Genomic DNA, 17646 nt, shown 5'->3' with positions numbered 1-17646 from the left:
TGGGAAATGGGGAAGAGCGCTGCAGAGGCCACTTCAAAAGCTTCCAAGTGGCGAGTTTGCACTGACTGTGCAAGTGCCGCTGATGAAAACCAGATACGGCCTTTAGCTTGAAGGGAAACGGCAAAGACAAGGCAGCATAGGTAGGAGTGGCTTCATTTACCAGTAGCTCTTCTTTTCATGTGCTGGCTGGGAGATTGTGGTGATGGGGAAAGATGGTGCATGTGACAACCGGTTGCTTTGCCTTGGCGTAGAAACCTCTTCCAGAGCATGCAGTGAACTTATGCAGAGAAAAGGGCATTTTATGATCTGAAATTGGACTTTTAGGTGATGCTGATACCCATGCTTATTTTTATTATTAGTATCAAGAAATGCCCAGTGTGTCTGGATGTGTGGAACAGCTGTTGAAAGTCAGGCTATCCTGTCAGCAATAGACCTTACCAGTGCTATTTTTCTAGAAAAAGAGGTGCTGGAACTCACCACGAACACTTCTCTGCTTCTCTTAGAATGGCAATGGCGCCCACCTGAGAGGTGCCAGAACTGAATTCTGCCCATCTGCCACACTGGGCAGCTCCCAACGAAATATTAAAAACGCAATAAAACACCAGCCATTAAGAACTTCCCTACACAGGGCTGCCTTCAGATGTCTTTTAAAAGTCAGATAGTTGTTTATTTCCCTGACATCTGGTGGGAGGGCGTTCCACAGGGCGGGTGCCACTACCAAGAAGGCCCTCTGCCTGGTTCCCTGAAACCTCACTTCTCACAGTGAGGGAACCACCAGAAGGCCCTCGGTGCTGGACCTCAGTGTCCAGGCTGAACGATGGGGGTGGAAATGCTCCTTCAGGTATTTTGGAATATTGTGAAGCTCCTTGACATCTGATGGGAGGTGGGTGCCACCACCAAGAAGGCCTTCTGCCTGGTTCCCTGTAACCTCATTTCTTGCGGTGAGGGAACTGCCAGAAGGCCCTCAGCACTGGCCCTCAGTGTCTGGGCTGAACAATGGCAGTGGAGACACTCCTTCAGGTCTACTGGGCTGAGGCCATTTAGGGCTTTCAAGGTCAACACCGACACTTTGAATTGTGCTCGGAAACATCCTGGGAGCCAATGTAGATCTTTCAGGACCGGTGTTATATGGTTCCAGGGGCACAATTAAAATAAAGTGACCACTGGCTTCCTAGGAGGGATCTCTTTATTTTCATTACGAACAGGGCACTATGCATGGAGCACTTTTTAAGCGGTGCATAAAAAAACCAGAAAATTTATTAATGTACCTGTTCATAGTGCAAATAGAGTGTTGAGGTTTCTGAGTTTTGTTTTGTTTAAACAGACACACGACTAAATACTACCAGATAAAATAAATTTAGAGCGTAATCTCAGGAGCTGCTCGAGGGCTTGTGAATGAGCTGCTCTTTTTATTTAACTGATGCGACCGTATCATCTGCTCAAACTTCGCTTCAAAGCTAATGCCACTTCTTTCTTCGCCTCCTTCTTCAACAGGGTCAGAGATATGCTGACGGATGTGATCAAGGGCGCTTCCAAGTAAGATATTTATTTACGTGGGGTGCTCTTTCTTATGCGGTGGGGAGTATTATGGTCCTCCAGTGGTGTATCATGGGTTGCCAGCCCCCAGGCCCACACAGAGGTGGGTGGGAGGCTAACGCATGTGCATTCAACTGCCCAATGGCATCTGCTTGACCCAGGAGATCGTAGCTACAGAGATGAGAAGAGGTCACTTCCTGGTTTGCATGGAAGAGCTGTTTTCAACGGAGCCCAGAGATGGAAGCGCACAGTTGTATTGAGGAAGCACCCGCTGTTGAAATGTTGCGCCCCCTAACAATTTTGCACCTGGGGCAGCCGCCTCTATGGGGGCACCCATGTTATGCCACTGTGGCTGCCTACTTTGGGTTGTCCCTTCTCGTCTTGTTACACAGCATCTTCTGAAGGTGATGGGCACTTGAAGACTCCCTTCTCTGAGTTTAGGTCCTGTGAACTCAAGGGGAAAAGACCCTTTGCCTAGCTTTTCTTCTTCTTCCGGGGCTAATCCAAATCGGGGTACCCTTCACAAAAAGCATTGCTCCCCCCTACCCCGTGAAAAGCTTTAGAAAAGTGTTCATAGAATCCATCTCTCTATGAAAGTATATTCATGAATGTTCCACTTTATGACTAACAAACACAAAATAATGCTTGTTCTCATGTGTTTTTGAGTCTCACAGAACTTAGTAATTCAGGCAAAACAGTCATTCTTGTAGGTCGCAGTACCAAATTGAGAGTACAGTGGACACTCGGGTTGCGAACCTGATCCGTGCGGGAGGCACGTTTGCAATCCGCAGCGTTTGCAACCCACGGCCCACGTGTCTGCGCACGCGCAGGTCGTGATTCAGCGCTTCTGTGCATGCGCAAAGCACGATTTAGCACTTCTGCGCATGTGCAAGTGCCGAAACCCGGAAGTCACCCGTTCCGGTACTTCCGGGTTCGGCGTGATGCGCAACCCAAAATCGCACAACCCAAAGCGTCTGTAACCCAAGGTATGACTGTATAGTTTGTGAAACTGTCCATTACCCTTTAATTTGGACATGTGACCTTTTAAAATTCAGAGCTATGTGATCATTTCCATCCCACCCCTTGCGTTTCTGTTTGTTTTTCACCACCGATTCAATCATTTCCAACAGGGAAAGTCCAGTGGTCAAGGGGAATTGTATTCTAGCCTTAACAGGCCTTGCAGTTGCGGTAGCCAAGCACGAGAAAGGGCTTTCTTCAGACAGCGAAGAACAATTCAATGTGAGTTCAAACTATTTGACTCCTTTGTCATGATGTTTAATGAGTGCGCTTGAAGTAGCACCGAGGAGGAGGAACCCATTTTAAAGGAATCTGTACCTGGAATCTGGCAGTTCTCACCTGGTAATATTTTATCAGTGTTGGACATCTTTTTACATCAAGTGCCCATTGATGCCTGAGACACTTGTGCACTGTTAGTTTTTCTTTTCTAAAAAAAACTGACTAACTATATGCAAAATTATGAGTGGGGGGAAACTCCCTCATATTTCTGCAACATAATTGTGTACGTATTAATACAGAAGCATTTTTTATATTCCTTACTGTTTCTGTGCTGGTTATTTGAAGAAACCTGGCATATATGTGCATAAAATATGAATATAAAAATACATAAAATATGTGATACGTGTTTGTGTTTTTAGCAGAACTGGTAAAACAGTTTCTCATCAACATCAGGGAGTTAGACAGGAATCAGAACAGATCTGTATGGATAAGTTCAACAGGGAGATTTTCGGGAAATTTCATCCCCAATGAGAAGTGTTTACCTTTACCATTTCAGATGTTTCTGTTCAAAGTTTATTTGTATGAAATCTCATTGGAAGTAGGCAGTTGACTTTTTGGGGAACAAAAGCTGGCATTCAATTAAGTTGTACCCAGAGTAGACTCACTGGAATTAAAGGAACTTAAGTTCGTTCCTAGCGGGACGCGGGTGGTGCTGTGGGTAAAACCTCAGCGCCTAGGACTTGCCGATCGTATGGTCGGCGGTTCGAATCCCCGTTGCGGGGTGAGCTCCTGTCGTTCGGTCCCAGCTCCTGCCCACCTAGCAGTTCGAAAGCACTCTTAAGTGCAAGTAGATAAATAGGGATCGTTTTATAGCGGGAAGGTAAACGGCGTTTCCGTGTGCTGCGCTGGTGCTGGCTCGCCAGCTGCAGCTTTGTCACGCTGGCCACGTGACCCGGAAGTGTCCTCGGACGGTGCCGGCTCACGGCCTCTAGAGCGAGATGAGCACGCAACCTCAGAATCGGACACGACTGGCCCGTACGGGCAGGGGTACCTTTACCTTTTAAGTTCTTTCCATTCATTTAAATAGGTCTGGTTTGAAGAAAACTTAGTTGAATTCTACCCAAAACTTGGCAGGCTAATCAATTAAAAAAAAAATTTGTTCAGTTCAAATGACAGTCTTAAATATTTTTTATCTGGAAGTACGTCACACTGACAAGAGTGGGACTTGTTTCTGAGCAACATGATTCGGATTGTTCTGTGAATCTCTTTCAAACAGAATTTCTGACGTTTACACCTCTTTGGTGCTGAGAAATGAAGGTGGAGGAGTTATATGTTGGACTATAACTCCTATGATACCTGTTCATGGGTGATGCTCTCTATTGCTGTTCGAACTCATCTCCTTTTGGAACATTTATTTATTTGTGTGTATATGTGCGTGTTGTCTTTGTGACGCCTGCTTCTTGGGAGAAAAGCAATGACAAACCTAGACAGCATCACCTTGCCAACAAAGGTCCGTATATAGTAAAAGCTATGGTTTTCCCAGTAGTGATGTATGGAAGTGAGAGCTGGACCATAAAGAAGGCTGATCGCCAAAGAATTGATGCTTCTGAATTCTGGTGCTGGAGGAGACTCTTGAGAGTCCCATGGACTGCAAGAAGATCCAACCTCTCCATTCTGAAGGAAATCAGCCCTGAGTGCTCACTGGAAGGACAGATCGTGAAGCTGAGGCTTCAATACTTTGACCACCTCATGAGAAGAGAAGACTCCCTGGAAAAGACCCTGATGTTGGGAAAGATGGAGGGCACAAGGAGAAGGGGATGACAGAGGACAAGATGGTTGGACAGTGTTCTTGAAGCTACCAGCATGAGTTTGACCAAACTGCAGGAGGCAGTGGAAGACAGGAGTGCCTGGCGTGCTCTGGTCCATGGGGTCACGAAGAGTCGGACACGACTAAACGACTAAACCACGTCTGTTCCTTTTATACAGATGCTCAGAGGATTGTCTTTTTAGCACTCCTAATAATAGTTTCTGGCTTTAAGAATTGCTTTAGTTTTAGATAGCAAAAGGTCGGGCTGAGCACTTATGCCTGCCTTTCCTGAATCACCTATTCAAGCTAAACAGAGGTGGTGGCAAATATTTAATTGGTCTTGGTCTTTCAAGTGCTCACAGTCTTTCTGTCGCTTCAGACCGAGGTGGACTTTCTTCTGACAAACCATTGGATCTGCATGGTGATAGAGACCCTTCTTAGCATCATCGACAGTCGCTATCGCCCTAAAGGTCGAGTCTTCCCGTGGTTCTATCAGGTAGGCCCAAGTCTATTTTACCAGTAAAGGCTGAAATGATCAGACCTGTACGCTTTGGGGAATGGGGAATGAATAGATCTGGATCTGTTATCATCTCTGGTATGTGGAACCAAGCATGGAACACACTCTCTGTTTCCCCTTAAAGTCTGAATGGGAGGAAAACAGAGCTCACTGCATAATCTCCATAATGCATCCCTCATTTTCATCTGAGAAATGTTGGAGGGTATGACACAGCAGTGAGGGAATGTTCCACTAGGAATGGGCAAACTTTGGTTTCCCTCCATTTCTAATGTTTCCAACCTTAAGTTCAGCTTGCATCTTTTTTTAAAGTTCTCGTGGAAATTTATCCACACTTCAGTGTGAATTTCTTCTCATTTGTATGCAATTTTGCCTAACAAGCACCTCTTTTTGCAAAACAATACCATGCATTTTTCTATGTTATTTTCATCAGCATATGCATTTTCATGCACACCTTATCTTAGTACAGTGGTACCTTGGTTCTCAAACTTAATCCATTCCTGAAGTCCGTTCCAAAACCAAAGCGTTCCAAAACCAAGGCGCGCTTTCCCATATAAAGTCATGCAAAATGGATTAATCCGTTCCAGACTTTTAGAAACAACCCCAAAACAGCAATTTAACATGAATTTTACTATCTAATGAGGCCATTGATCCATAAAATGAAAGCAATAATCGATGTACTGTACTATAAGTAAGACAGTATTGTAGATGATTAAAAAAAGGTATATATTTTTTCTTACCTGCACTGATGATAGTCATTGTTTGGATGGGGGGCTCTTATCCATTTCCGCAGTCACACAATCAATCAGTAGTTGAACTGGGTTCCACACAGTCACAAAAAACAAATTAACCGAAAGAGCCTCAAAAACAAAAAACACTAAATAAATAGCAAAAACAAAAGCACCAAATATAAGCTCCAAATATCACCTCAGAACACTGCAAACAGAAACAGAAGACTTGAATTACAATGGGGGGGGGGCACAAATTAGCAGGGCAACAGTAAAAACTGAAGCCCAGGACTCAAAATGGAGCATGTTCCGCTTTCGAAACAAAGTTCGCAAACCGGAACACAGGTTTGCAGCATTCAAGTTCCAAGTTGTTTGGGAGATAAGCTGTTTGAAAACCGAGGTTCCCTTGTATATGAATGTTTGTACACGTTATTTGCCTCGCCAAACTTGGGAAAAGTGCAAATCTCAAAGTGTTTCTGTTCATTGGAGGCTATGCAAGTGGCTCATTGCAGGTTTTTGCGAAAGAGCTGTCAGTATAGGCTTCCTGGCCACAGATATACCGTATTTTTTGCTCTATAAGACTCACAAGTAAGATGAAATGTGTGTGCGTCTTATGGAGTGAATGCAGGCTGCACAGCTATCCCTGAAGCCAGGAGAGCGAGAGGGATCAGTGCGCACCGATCCCACTCGCTCTCCTGGTTTCAGGGATAGCTGCACAAAGCCTCCGGAGCGCAGCAGGATTGCTCCTACCACTGCGCTCCGGAGGCTTTCTGTTGCTTTCGCTGAAGCCAGGAGAGCGAGATGGATCAGTGCACACCTTCAGTGCTGAAGAGGCGCTGCGCAGAGAGCGAAAGCTGCGCAGCACCCCTTCAGCGAAGCAGGAGGAGAAAAGGAGACCCTTCCATTTCTCCTCCCGCTTTGCTGGAGAGGCGCTCCGCAGAGAGGGAGAGAATATTTTTTTTCTTGTTCTCCTCCTCTAAAATTAGGTGCGTCTTATGGTCGGGTGCGTGTTATAGAGAGAAAAATACGGCAGTTGTGGATGCGGGTGGCGCTGTGGTCTAAACCACTGAGCCTCTTGGTCTTGCCAATCAGAAGGTCGGCGGTTCGAATCCCCGCGACGGGGTGAGCTCCTGCTGCTCTTTCCCAGCTCCTGCTAACCTAGCAGTTCAAAAGCACACCAGTGCAAGTAGATAAATAGGTACTGCTGTGGTGGGAAGGTAAACGGCGTTTCCATGCGCTCTGGCACTCATCACGGTGTCCCATTGCGGCAGAAGCAGTTTAATCCTGCTGGCCACATGACCCGGAAAGCTGTCTGTGGACTAACCCCTGAAAGCAAAATGAGCACCGCAACCCCATAGTCGCCTTTGATGGGACTTAACCGCCCAGGGGTCCTTTACCTTTTTACCTTTTACCTTACAGTTGGGCTGCCACCAGCTGTGCTGTAATGTGCGTTTTCAAATTTGAGCACTCTGGTGCATCTAAGTTTTGGAAAGCAAGTTATGTATTTAAAAACTGTGTTTTATTTGTTGTGAATTGCCTTGAGTTCATGGGAGTTGGTGGAAGGGTTTACAATTTTAAGAATAAATGATTTTCAAGTTTTGGAAAGCAAGTTATGTATTTAAAAACTGTGTTTTATTTGTTGTGAATTGCCTTGAGTTCATGGGAGTTGGTGGAAGGGTTTACAATTTTAAGAATAAATGATTTTCAACAAGCTTTAATCTCCTTGCATTTTAGACGATTCTGTGAGATTTGCAAATATTTCAGTCCCTGCTATCAGTGAATCATTTCATGGGAAATTCCAATAAAGCTGTAATTACGGAATTAATTAACATTCACAATTATATATCTATATAAGGAACAGGGTCATACAGTCCCATCTGTTTTTCCAAGTGCAGATTTGAATGTCTTTTCTCTGTAAAAAGCATATTATTTGCTAAAAAACAAAACAGTAGTAAACATAGCCTTGGATAATTCTGTTGCCAGATGAAGTGCAAATACAGTTGTTGTTTCTTTTTAAGATTTCCTAATGATGTAAAGGGCAAAGTCAATAACTTTGGGGGGGTTTGTTTTGTCTCCAGAAATCCTACTCTGGTGAAAACACTGCTAGTGTTATTGCCCGTTCCTGTGCAGCGACGGCTTTGTCTCTCTTGGTGCCAGTTTTTATTGCGTCCTACAAGGAAAAGGTTGAGGAAGTCCTGAATTTGCTGGTTGCCATGTTACCTGGGAAACCAAATGCAGATGAGTCTCAGGCTGTTCAAATTCACATGGGCCTTGCTTTGGGGATGTTTGTCTCGCGATTATGTGAAGAGAAAGTCAGGTATGGATTTCCTTGTACAGCAGGTGTGTAAATAACTCCCCACCCCAACCCCCTTCCCATGTGAGACATTTAAATTATGCAGAGCAACATATTTAGATTTCTGCACTTAACGACTCCCAAGGTGCTCTGCAAGAGGATTTCGTTATCTCTTGGCTTCCTTGACCTCCCATCTTCTTCCTCTTTGTGTTGTTTCTCTAAAACACATAGAATTAATTTGTTAATGCTACCTCCCTCAACCCACCAAATGTGCTCTGAGTCTTCCACCAACTCTGCTAGAGAGGGTGTTGGAGGCATGTGGAGGGAGCAAACAGGGCAAGTTCTGTTTCCCAAGTAGAAAATTTTTGCTCTGAGGGAATTAGTTAGTTGGATACCACCCCAAATCTTCAGGAGATTTCACCCTAAGATACCTGGTTTCCACACACACACACCACACCTCACCCCAAAAAAGCATTCTGTGTTCTGTTGCAAGCCGCCCAGAGTGGCTGAGGAAACCCAGCCAGATGGGCAGGGTATAAATAATAAATTATTTATTATTATTATTATTATTATTATTATTATTATTATTATTATTATTCCAGCGCTTGTCTCAAGCCTCCCTATTAAAAAGCAGAAGCAAATCAGGGCTCTGCATTCCCAAACTCATCCCAGTATAGAAAAAAGAGAAGGCAATGAACCATTCCCGCTGGCTGCTTATATCCATCCTTTGACAGTGTGTGAATTGCGCTGGGGTGTAGAAGGATGCCCTAACTGCGGGAGGCAGCGGAAGACAGGAGTGCCTGGCGTGCTCTGGTCCAGGGGGTCACGAAGAGTCAGACACGACTAAACGACTAAACAACAACAATAGAAGGATATGTCAATCAATCCTCCACCAGGCCCAGGGCCTTTTCAGTGATGGCTCCGACCTGGTGGAATGCTCTGTCCCATGAGACTAGGTGCCTCCAGGATTTAACCTCCTTCCGTCAGGCCTGTAAGACAGAGCTATTCCGCCTGGCCTTTAATTTGAATTCAGCCTGATCTTTTATTTCCCTCCCCTTCCTTCCCCCTCCCCTTTTATGAAGATTACCCACTCTGAGACCCCACAGCTAATTCTCCCCTGGCCTCCTCGCTGGCCCAAGTAGGACCATTTCAGCCAGCTAGCCCTGGGGATTATCTATTGCTTATTAGATGGATTTCCCCTAAATTGATTTCTGAACTTTGAATGTTATTGTTATTCATGTTTTTATACTGTATTTTATGCTGCTTAAGTGTTTAAATTTGTTGTTAGCCGCCCTGAGCCTGGTTTTTGAACCGGGAAGGGCAGGGTATAAATAAAAAATTATTATTTTTATTATTATTACTATTATTATTAATCCTAGTAGCCCAGTGGCTGTCATTGGATGAACGCGCCTTAATAATTGCCACTTACAGAGCGCCCTGAAGGAAAGCAAAAGGAAATGCAGTGGAATGTCATATTAATATCACACAAGTGTTTTTTTCCTCTTTTGGTTTGGTCCAGTGATGTCTCTGGAAAACAAATGGATCTGCTGTTGATGAAGTCCTTGGATGCCCTAGAGGGCTGCTGCTTTGACACAAGCCTGGAGTACAAGTAAGCGTGTCGTACAGTTCCCTGCATTTTGACTGGATGCGTTGTGCAGTACTATAGGGATTAGTGTTGGACTCGGACCACGGAGCGCAGGGTTCTGTGGGCACCAAGGCTGGCGTTTGTGTCTTACTCATAGTAAAGGCAAAGGGGGCCCTGACCATTAGGTCCAGTCGTGACCGACTCTGGGGTTGCAGCGCTCATCTCGCTTTATTGGCTGAGGGAGCCGGCGTACAGCTTCTGGGTCATGTGGCCAGCATGACTAAGCCGCTTCTGGCGAACCAGAGCAGCGCACAGAAATGCCATTTACCTTCCCCCCAGAGCGGTACCTATTTATCTACTTGCACTTTTGACGTGCTTTCGAACTGCTAGGTTGGCAGGAGCAGGGACCGAGCAACAGGGGCTCACTCTGTCACAGGGATTCGAACCGCCGACCTTCTGATCGGCAAGTCCTAGGCTCTGTGGTTTAACCCACAGCGCCACCCGCGTCCCTTCCCTTATTCATAGTAGCCCCACTGAAAGGAATGGACCTAACTTACTTGTGTTCATTAATTTCAGTGGGTCTACTCTAAGTAAAACTCACTGGCCTACCACCCTGAATAATAAGGTGAATTAAGGAGAATTCAGGGGTGTCCCCCTCGTTCCCAAATTGAAGTGTGATACCAGTTTTTAAAACCTCCAGTCAGCTTCCCACAAAGCCTTGTGTTACTCTGTGTTTATGTTGTTCTGTATTTCCAAATATCACTGGGTTTCTTCTCCATATGCTTTGGAAGAAGTGAGGCTGTGCAAAATAGTAAAAGAGCTCTGGATTGTTATTTGGTTAAAGCTCACCAGTGGAGTATATTTTTCTTTGGAAAAAAACACCTTTTTCTCCACTTGATCAACAACAGCAACAGATTACAGCTCTTCAGAGCTCTGAACCAGCGTACTGGGCAGCCTCACACTATTAAGCCTGTTGGAGACTTGTAAAAGCTTATTGGGAGGCCAGTCAAAAGCAACCCCCCCCAAAAAAAAAGACAGTGCAAAGCTTTAAAAAACGTAAAAGGGTACACACTACTCAGCCACCTCTCAATTATCAATCAGTTTCAAACTTCATTTCTGTCGCAGACCAGCATAAGATAAAACATACGGATAAACTGAACACATGAAACTTAAAACAGGTAAGGGATAAACACTAGTAATTAAAAGGTGATTACCGTATTTTTCACGCCATAAGATGCACCTGACCATAAGACGCACCTAGTTTTTAGAGGGGGAATGCAAGGGGGGGGGGAATTATTTAAAGGGAGCGCTGAGCAGAGCCTGTATCATCCCAGGCTCTGCTCAGCTCTCCCTTTCATGAGCCTCTTGGGGGCTTTTCACTGACAGGCTGCCTTTCTCCCTCCTTGGGAAAAAGCCCCCAAGAGCCGCACACATGCTCCAAGCGGCTCGTGAAAGGGAGCGCGGCTCTTGGGGGCTTTTCTGAGAAGTGGGGGAAGGGACAGAGCTGTGCGCTCTGTCCCTTCTCCCACAAAAGCCAGGGATAGCCCCGCGAAGCCTTTGCAGGGTACGGGAATGAAGGCTCCCCGTGCCCTGCAGAGGCTTCACGCGAAGCTAGAACAGCTAGAGGGAGCACTGTGCAGTGCTCCCTCTAGCTGTTCTGGCTTTTGGATAGCCCCGCGAAGCCTCCCTCTAGCTGTTCTAGCTTCTGGCTTAGCCGCATAGCCTGCATTCGCTCCATAAGACGCACACACATTTCCCCTTACTTTTTAGGAGGGAAAAGGTGCGTCTTATAGGGTGAAAAATACGGTATATCATACAAACTTTAAAAGATAGAAACAGGGATAAACAGTTCTAAGCGACTATAAGGGAGGGAGCGTGAAGGAGCACAGGTCTTGCAATTGGGGCCTAGTTCGTGGTGCAAACCATCCTTCGACAAAAATCCATCATGGGCGAACCACATGTTTAAGGGTTGGTCTGGCTAAGGGCAGAATGGAGTTGGTGTGGCAAAGCTCAATTCATCCTAGTGGACTGACTCCCACTGCTGCCTTGTCTGAAATTGGCAGGCTTAATCTACTCTGGAGGGGCTCCGGTGCCTGTAACTTTCATCCGCTTTGGCTAAAATGGAAAGAGGTTTCAGATTCCCACCAATAGTGAAAGGGAAAACACAGAGCATCTTGGAACCCTAAAAAAGCAGGTTGAAGCACAGAGAGCATACTCAAAAACAGATTAAAAATGCACAAATGCAGATTTAATGTGAATATTGGGACTTTTGCACACCCCTATTGTTTTGGTTTGTTTTTGTTTTAATGTACCGTATTTTTCGCTCTATAAGACTCACTAGACCACAAGACGCACCTAGTTTTTGGAGGAGGAAAAGAAGAAGAAGAAAAAATTCTGAATCCCAGAAGCAAGAGGGATCGCTGTGCAGCGAAAGCAGCAATTCCTCTTGCTGTTCTGGCTTCTGGGATAGCTGCGCAGCCTGCATTCGCTCCATAAGACGCACACGCATTTCCCCTTACTTTTTAGGAGGGAAAAAGTGAGTCTTATAGAGCAAAAAATACGGTAATTGCTTTTCTTTGTATACATGTTTCAATTTCACCCACATGTACATGCATTTTCAGGGTACATGTGCAGTGAAACAAGTACGTATATCTGCCCCAAATATTACAAGGTGAGCTCTAATAAGTACCTGTTAAAACTATGGTTTGTGGAGCAACTCTGACTGACAAGCAGGCAAGCAAGCAAGCAAGCGCAGTCACACACTCTGGAGTTCAGGCACTGGTCCTTGCATTTAAGGGAATTGGATTTATTTATTTGGGCCAATAAAAATGACTCTTCAAATGAGGTCTTTCGCTGCCTTTCACAGCAGCGGAAGTGTTTCATGGAAGCCGTTATTTCCATACAGCATGTGGGAAATTGCATCCATACAAACCTCGGGCTGCTTCACCTATTACATTTTCCCACACTGAAGTGTAAGGAAAACCACGTGTTCCCTATTATATGATTCCCCCCCCCCTTTTGCCATGAGCACACCGATCAGGAAATGTGCTTCAAGCAACAGATAGGTAGCCGTGTTGGTCTGCCATAGTCAAAATAAAAAAATTCCTTCCAGTAGCACCTTAAAGACCAACTAAGTTAGTTCTTGGTATGAGCTTTCGTGTGCAGGTATCTGAAGAAGTGTGCATGCACAGGAAAGCTCATACCAAGAACTAACTTAGTTGGTCTTTAAGGTGCTACTGGAAGGAATTTTTTTATTTTGCTTCAAGCAAGACACTCTTATTTTTGGTTCATGAGTAAGCCTACTGCCAGCTGAGGCAGCCCAAGCCTGGCAGAGGGAAAACAAACCTTTGAAACTGAGTTTGACTTATTCCCTGCTTTTCAACAGTGTTCGTTCCACCAGGCTGCCTTATTTGGTGCAATAGGGACTAGTTGGCATTGCAGCACAAAAGCATTGCATCTTGCTTTTGGCCACTTCAGAATTCGCTGGAAATCTGGACCTTGCTGGGAGTAGAATACAGTATCCAGCCATTCAAATGCATGCAAATATATGCAGATTCTGTGCTCCCTTGGCCCAGGGTTTAGATTTGTGTTTGTCACTGGGAATCTGCAACCCTCGCTGTCACCCAAGAAAAGCTTGGTTTGAGGTTGGATTGGCACGACTCTGCTCCCGGCCTGGCAAAGTAGAAGGGGCATATGGCAAAAGGAAGCTGCGTCAGCCGCGCCGCTTTGCAGTGCCCTCTGCTTCAAGTCGGAGTTCCTCCACAGCCCGAGATGAAAGCCTCGTGGCCCTCGCCAAATTAGCTTCCCCTGCCAGCCGAGAGCAGATGGAAGGACTGAGACAATGGTGCAGAGATGAAAGATGAAAGATCTTTCCCATCCTGTTTGAAGTGTGGGAAGAAGGGAAAGAAATAAAAGCCTCGGTTACTATGGACACGACGTGGCATCATCTCCTAGGTGGGAAAAGATTGTTAGTTTCGGAACTTCTTGCCCCGTTTCAAGGTAGATTCCGTGAAACTCTGAAAGGGGAGGAGGGCCCCAGTGTTTTAACTTGGCAGTGGGATGTCCAAGTTGCACAACCATCCCACGCTCAGCGTTTCATCACCGCCACAAGTGAATTTGCCTAATTCCTTCAGCCCCTGGCCTCCACCTCGTCCTCTGGCAGCAGATTCCATAACATAATTACACGTTGTGTAATCTTACACAAGCTTTTACAGTGGTACCTCAGGTTACATACGCTTCAGGTTACAGACTCCGCTAACCCAGAAAGAGTGCTTCAGGTTAAGAACTTTGCTTCAGGATGAGAACAGAAATCGTTCTCCGGCGGCACGACGGCAGTGGGAGGCCCCATTAGCTAAAGTGGTGCTTCAGGTTAAGAACAGTTTCAGGTTAAGAACGGACCTCCGGAACGAATTAAGTACTTAACCTGAGGTACCACTGTAATTTTGTGCTACCTGAATCTACAGCATTAAGAGAGAAACACCCCCTTTCTCCACACTATAACATGTTGGCATAATCTTCTGCCTTTTCCCCTTTGTTGCCTGTCTTTCTAAACTAAAAAGCCTGTTGAATTTATCCTCATCCGGAAGGTCCCTTGATCCTGTTACTTGCTCTTTTCAGCACCTACAAGATCCTTTTTAAGAGGAGACACCCAAAACTTTAAGCATCATTCTAAATCTGAGAGCCAAAGGGACCAAACCGTCTCAGTCATCCAAGCTTTGCCCTCTTCCAGAGCACTCTTATTTCAATCCCACCTTATCCCATCCTAGTTTCTCTCCCCCCCCCCTCAAAAATAAACCCCTCAGCATTTCATTCCTGCTCAGTCCTCATTGGGACGTTTCAGGGGTTCCCCCTTAGAGGTTTTTCCCCCCCAACAGCTCACATTTTTCAGTTCTTCAAACATCCTTGGCCAATGAATTGATGTTTTTTAATCTGCCACTTAGCTCCAGAACCCCCGAGGCATTTTCTGATTGCCTAAAAGACACGTCTCCCTGGTTTTCAGATGTATCTTGCATGGGGCCTGTGGAGAATGGGCAAAAGAGCTATCTAAGATGCACTGCTGCCATCTGGTGGGGCAAGAACTTCCAATGTGCAATTGTAATTTTGGGCTGCTACGCGATGAAATAGTTATGCCAGTGGGCATTTTGTCTAAAAGCCCGTTCATTCACAATTGCCTCCGTAGTACATTTGCTGTGAATCTGTGGGATATGTCATCAGAAAGCGAAATGCCATACTTTTCCATCTATAAGACGCCCCCCCCCCCCATGTATAAGGCGTCTCCTGTTTTGGGGGACTCAAATTTAAGAAAACGGGAGATGGCACAAAGTTGTTGAGCTTTTTTGGGGGGTGGGATTACCCAGGCTTGGTGAGCCTTTTTTAGGGGGGGGGGGTTGCACAAAATCGCTCACCCGCACACGTCGCAAAATCTGCCTCCCATCAAACCCATCGCCAGCAGAAGCTGCCAATCGCCCACCCAACTGTCGGAGTGCCAGCCAATCAACACCACCCAATCAATGCCACAACCAATAGCACACACAATAGCCGCTGACAACTGTGGCAGCAACCAATCAAACGTCCACCCTAGGCACTACCCATATATAAGACGACCCCCACTTTTTAGAATGATTTAGTAACTCTAAACTCTGTGTGTTTGTACATAAAAAACACACCAAAACCCACACACACAGAGCATGTAAACTTGCCCTTAAAAGTTCTGTGCATCTTTTCACATTAACTCATCTGAATGTGTCCATAATATCAATTTCTCATGTTCTTTTTTGTAGTCAGAAATGTTTTGAGAGCCAGTGTGGTGCCAGTGGTTAAGAGCGGTAGACTCGTAATCTGGTGAACCGGGTTCGCTTCCCCGCTCCTCCACATGCAGCTGCTGGGTGACCTTGGGCTGGTCACACTTCTCTGAAGTCTCTCAGCCCCACTCACCTCACAGAGTGTTTGTTGTGGGGGAGGAAGTGAAAGGAGAATGTTAGCCGCTTTGAGACTCCTTCGGGTAGTGATAAAGCGGGATATCAAGTCCAAACTCTTCTTCTTCTTCCTTTGTGGCTGCATTACTGAGTTGTGAAAAACCATTCCCCTGTTGTGCATATAACTAACGTATGGTTCCCAATACCTTTTAGACCTACTAAATTCTCCTCTGTTTTAAGCACCGGCTGCATCTTGGGTGTCGGCCTCGTTCTGTCACTGATGTGTCGCAGCAGCCCATCGGAAGGCCAGGCTGACATCTCTGCCTCCCTTCACAAACTGAGCAAATACTTGGATGATGCAGAAGACCAAAGCAGAACATTTCAGGAGGTAACACACTCCAGTTTCCTACATCTCCCAACCTCCCACCCCAAGTCACATGTAGTTCAATCGTCCATTAAAAAACCATCTCACCGACTCCTTTCTAAAATTATGTGTTACTCTTCCTGTTATCCAGATTCTTGCCTATGCGGTCGCCTGTGCCTGCATTTCTGCCTTTAGTGTTAAGATCATCGAGGCCACGGAGGCGGAGGAGATCATGAGCAAGCTGCAGAAATTAGCAGAAACTAATCAGCAGGTTGTATCGAGAGCTTGCCATCCATTTTACCAGGCATCGGCAAAGCTTGGCCCTCCAGATGTTTTGAGACTACAGTTCCCATCATCCCTGGCCACTGGTCCTGTTAGCTAGGGATGATGGGAGTTGTAGTCCCAAAACATCAGGTGGGCCGAGTTTGCCTATGCCTGCATTTTACATTTGTTCACAAATAAATGTTTATGCAATATATAGCATTGGAATCGTTGTAGAGTTGGAAGAGGCCATGAGGATCATCTAGTCCAGCCTTTCTCAACCTGTGGGTCCCCCAGATGTTGTTGGACTACAACTCCCATTATCCCTAGCTAGCAAGGCCAAAGCTCAGGGATGATGGGAGTTGTAGTCCAACAATATCTGGGGACCCACAGGTTGAGAACTGCTGATTCTAGTCCAACTCCTTGCAGTGCAGGAATATTTTGCTCAACATGGGGCTCAAACCCACGACCCTCAGAGTCTCATGCTCTACCGACAGCTAACAAACCAAAGGCGCGTCCCAAAAGCCTACAGTACCTGGTATTCCCAGGCGGACTCCCATCCAAGTACTAACCAGGTCTGACCCTGCTTAGCTTCTGAGACCAGATGAGATTGGGTGTGTTCAGGGTGGTATGTTTTATCACATACAATCTACAGTCGTAGGGATGCTGGTGGCGCTGTGGGTTAACCACAGAGCCTAGGACTTGCCAATCAGAAGGTTGGTGGTTCGAATCCCTGTGACAGAGTGAGCTTTCATTGCTCGGTCCCTGCTCCTGCCAACCTAGCAGTTCGAAAGCACGTCAAAGTGCAAGTAGATAAATAGGTACCACTCCGGCGGGAAGGTAAACGGCATTTCCGTGCGCTGCTCTGGTTTGCCAGAAGCGGCTTAGTCATGCTGGCCACATGACCCGTAAGCTGTATGCCGGCTCCCTCGGCCAGTAAAGTGAGATGAGCGCCGCAACCCCAGAGTCAGTCATGACTGGACGAAATGGTCAGGGGCCCCTTTACCTTATCTACAGTCGTACCTTGGAAGTCAAACGGAATCCATTCGGAAGTCCCTTCGAATTCCATAATGTTCGAAAACCAAATCGCAGGTTCTGATTGGCTGCAGGAAGCTCCTGCAGCCAAACAGAAGCCCTGTCGGACATTTGGCTTCCAAAAATAGTTCACAAATCGGAACACTCACTTCTGGGTTTGGGAGCCAAATTGTTCGAGAACTAAGCTGTTCGAAAACCAAGGTACTGCTGTAATACCTTTCTTACATTTTATAGTAATGCTGCAATGAGCACGCAAGTAGAAGAATAGGGTAAATCAGTCAATCTCTGTCAAGTAAACATAGTAATTATTAAAGCTTGCCACAGACCTACTGTTCGGCTCTGTGCTTTTTGCAGCTTTTGGTTCTATCCTGA

General features: G+C 45.9%; 1 protein-coding gene across 2 annotated transcripts in view; it reads left to right on the top strand.

Moving 5' to 3' along the window:
• FOCAD (focadhesin) overlaps positions 1 to 17646 on the top strand; it is a 127314-nt gene that overhangs the window by 91221 nt on the left and 18447 nt on the right. For both annotated transcript variants that reach the window (XR_014520909.1, XM_083483273.1), the window contains exons 24-30: positions 1495 to 1536; positions 2667 to 2775; positions 4959 to 5075; positions 7900 to 8138; positions 9634 to 9723; positions 15855 to 16002; positions 16130 to 16249. Coding sequence is in view for 1 of the 2 variants with exons in the window: in XM_083483273.1 (XP_083339399.1) it covers positions 1495 to 1536; positions 2667 to 2775; positions 4959 to 5075; positions 7900 to 8138; positions 9634 to 9723; positions 15855 to 16002; positions 16130 to 16249 (865 nt within the window). In the remaining variant the exon portion in view is untranslated. The remainder of the gene's footprint in view (positions 1 to 1494; positions 1537 to 2666; positions 2776 to 4958; positions 5076 to 7899; positions 8139 to 9633; positions 9724 to 15854; positions 16003 to 16129; positions 16250 to 17646) is intronic.

Source organism: Podarcis liolepis, assembly GCF_965112155.1.
Source record: "Podarcis liolepis genome assembly, chromosome: 17".
Classification (NCBI taxonomy): domain Eukaryota; kingdom Metazoa; phylum Chordata; class Lepidosauria; order Squamata; family Lacertidae; genus Podarcis; species Podarcis liolepis.
This window is presented reverse-complemented; position numbering and strand designations above follow the sequence as displayed.